The sequence below is a fragment of the Coffea arabica genome, chromosome 8e (assembly GCF_036785885.1).
Source record: "Coffea arabica cultivar ET-39 chromosome 8e, Coffea Arabica ET-39 HiFi, whole genome shotgun sequence".
Lineage (NCBI taxonomy): Eukaryota > Viridiplantae > Streptophyta > Magnoliopsida > Gentianales > Rubiaceae > Coffea > Coffea arabica.
In genome coordinates this window covers 4343307-4343759 of record NC_092324.1, presented here as the reverse complement: position 1 = coordinate 4343759, position 453 = coordinate 4343307, and the positions used below count along the sequence as shown (strand labels likewise).

Sequence of the window (453 nt, the reverse complement as noted above, 5' to 3'; positions counted from 1 at the left end):
CTAGTTGCTGTTGATTTCCAGCGTCAACCCGGATTCCCCAAGCTTTTCTTGAAACAAATTTTCAAGTCGGTTGGCCATGGAAGGAGTTAGTACATTTACCCAGTCGCCAACTTCTGCCTTCCTGAAAAAGGAACTGTGCTTAGCTCTATAAGCGGCGTGTATCTCCCCTTCCTTGTTACAGTCCAAATTCTTGAGATTTTCGAAGCTGCAGAGCATTGCTATCTCTTCAACAAAACCGGCTTCCTCCTCCTCAGCTGAAAACGGATATCCTAAAAAGTCAGCTATCTTCTTCACGGAGCTATTGATATCCTTTTTTAGATCCTCATACTTCAAAAACAACACTTTTTGAGGGTTTTTCAAGCTTGCATCCCAATATCCCAAACAATGGTCCCATAATGGACCATACGGGTGTATGCCCTGACAAAACTCTTCTAAAGGTACATCAATAGACAT

The 453-nt window shown here is 42.6% G+C and overlaps 1 protein-coding gene across 1 annotated transcript; it reads right to left on the bottom strand.

Moving 5' to 3' along the window:
- LOC113703858 (flavonol 4'-sulfotransferase-like) lies at positions 1-453 on the bottom strand. Its single transcript, XM_027225341.1, has one exon. The coding sequence runs from the start codon at positions 451-453 to the stop codon at positions 1-3; it is 453 nt and encodes a 150-aa protein (XP_027081142.1).